The 2,548-nt window shown below is 33.4% G+C and overlaps 1 protein-coding gene across 1 annotated transcript; it reads right to left on the minus strand.

The window, feature by feature from the left end:
- Window positions 1-1,641: 1,641 nt before the first annotated feature.
- LOC114401313 lies at window positions 1,642-2,548 on the minus strand. Its single transcript, XM_028363807.1, has one exon. It carries the CDS (start codon window positions 2,482-2,484, stop codon window positions 1,822-1,824), a length of 663 nt encoding a protein of 220 aa, XP_028219608.1. The 5' UTR covers window positions 2,485-2,548; the 3' UTR covers window positions 1,642-1,821.

Consider the following 2,548-nt stretch of genomic DNA (forward strand, 5'->3'; position numbering starts at 1 on the left):
TTTTATGTAGCTACATATATATTAATTTTAGATATCCAAACATAACCATAAAAAGATCAAAAGAAAATGTGTCGAGTACTGAACCAAATATTGCTTGTATACAGTATATATACGTACACCGGTACCGCTCAGTGCATTTCCTGCTCCATGTAAAAGTGCATCCTAGTTTGGTCATTAGAGTCTTCCATTTATGCCTTGCCCCAAATAATGAATATTGTTATATTGTATCATAAGGAAAACACAGTGCGCTGCTTCTGTGGCAAGTTATTGATAATCTCCAAGTACTCCTTTTCTGTTTGTAATTGTCATAGATGGACTATATCTATCCTATTATATACAATGAATGGATGACATAAATTCATTTTATTAGTATATATTTTATCCTTTTTAAAAGAATCTTGCCACTCCTATGTCACATTCTTATGATAAATTTTACAATTAAAAAAAAAATAGAAGTGTAAGGTGATGATAAAAGGAAAATACAGAAGAAAAATGTCATGAAAATGTGAAATGAAGTATTTGCATATAAAAAATAATCTATACAATGACAACTAATAATTATGTGCTCTATTTCCATCTATTTCATTTATTTCTATCAATCTAATAACATAACATAGGTTTTGAAGCACATTTATAGGAATTCACCAAAAAACAAAGCATATTTATAGGACGAAGGGGAAGGAAGCCTAGGTACGTCTTGGCTAGGAGAACGTCCTCATCAAAATATTTACATGTGAGGACATACAATGCTTCCTAACTAGGCTTTAATTTCCCAAGGCACATTTAGCTTAACTTCCTCTTTGACACACTATATGCTTTCCAGATGCTCAACTTCTGAGAGTCGATCTATATATATGAAGGTTTCCTCAAGGGTAACTTCAACTCTCGGCAAAACTGATGTCTCATACCAAGTTCGTCTTCAAAGTTCCTCATCTCAAGACACCTTTGTATAGCTCTATCTATGTAATTTCTTCAAAATTTATGTATAGAAACAGTAACTGGCAGTCTAATAGAATTCAAAAATATTCATGAACACCTCTTGTCTATTTGACACCTAGAATAAAGAAAAGAGGAAAGTATATGTATAATAAGCAATATAATGAGGTGATAAAAATAGAAAAATAAAGAAAAATGATGAGTGTTAATCAACTGTTTGATATATCAAAGTGTCCACATATATATTATGATTACTCTATAGAATTTGTAATTAATTTTTTGTCTCTTGCTCACTTATTAATGATCAGAATAATTTTATCTGTAGTTATTTACACACGAAAGCCATATATATATATATATACCACAAAACTTAGAGAAAATGAACTTATAATTGAGAGGGAGAGATCGAAACAAATGAAGACCAAATAGATGACTGAGTGAAGAAAGGTACGTCTGTGATCATTATTGATGTACGTAATACAAACGAATACCACGAGTCAAATCTTTTTAAACCAATCTGCAGCAAAATTTCTTCCACTTGCAACAGATATAATACAAATGAATATATAGTTAATTAGTAGTCACAATGAATAAGATGATTAAACATGACTCAAAATTGGAGAACAATTGCAAGTTAATAAATGCAATTAGCTTCACTTTGTACATCAACAAAGAAATACTAGTATTTAACAGCTCTTGAAAAAGTTGAAACAATTAATTTCCGTAATATCATTTCACAAAATTATAAATTAACAACCAGGCAAAATCAAAACGAGTGGCTAATTATCCTGAAAGGCCAGAAAGAAATATAATTAATGTATATATCAGTGTACAAATTGATGTTATGTATGTGTGGAGTACTTCTAATTAATTAAGAAAATTGAACTACCTAGTAAACATTTCCACGGGCTTTTCTTTTTCTTTCCACTCTAATCCTATGAATCTGCATGGTGAAAACCTAATCTTGTATTCCGAAATGGTTTCAAGCTTAGGAGACCACACCTGATCCTTAGACTTCACAAGCTGTTCATAGTGCTTTTGCAACTCAGGAGTACTACACAGAAAACTAGAGGGGCTACCAGGGGTTCCAACAATATTATTATTATTCTCTTTCTGATCTCCACCAGTTATGAGCCTAGTGATGAACTCTGGCATGACCTTAATAGCAACCCTTCCATCAGAGCCCTTCAAGTACTCGAAAGGGCATGCACCAAACTTGATAGGGGACTTGTTAGGGCAAGATCCAAGGGAAGAAATGGAAGCCACGGTGAGGTTGTTGCATGCAAAGAGATCAATGGGGAGAATAAAGTAGGTTTGGCCAGGCATGAGTTTATCATCAATTGATAGAACAGGAATTGGTTGTCCAATGAAGAAAGAGTCTGCATGGCACACCATCATTTCAGGAAACTCAAACATGATCTCACCGGCTATGTGTTTTCCCTTTAGGGATCTTGATGTTCCTTCCCAAAATATGAGCTTCACGGATTTTGATGATGATGATGAATTGGTGTTGAGTTGAAAGCATGGAGTCTTCAATGAGTTTCCCATTTGAAGAGAGAAAAACTAGAGGGAGAGAGAGAAGTGGTGTTAGCTAGCTGCTTAGAGAAGAATA

Source organism: Glycine soja, chromosome 2, assembly GCF_004193775.1.
Source record: "Glycine soja cultivar W05 chromosome 2, ASM419377v2, whole genome shotgun sequence".
NCBI lineage: Eukaryota > Viridiplantae > Streptophyta > Magnoliopsida > Fabales > Fabaceae > Glycine > Glycine soja.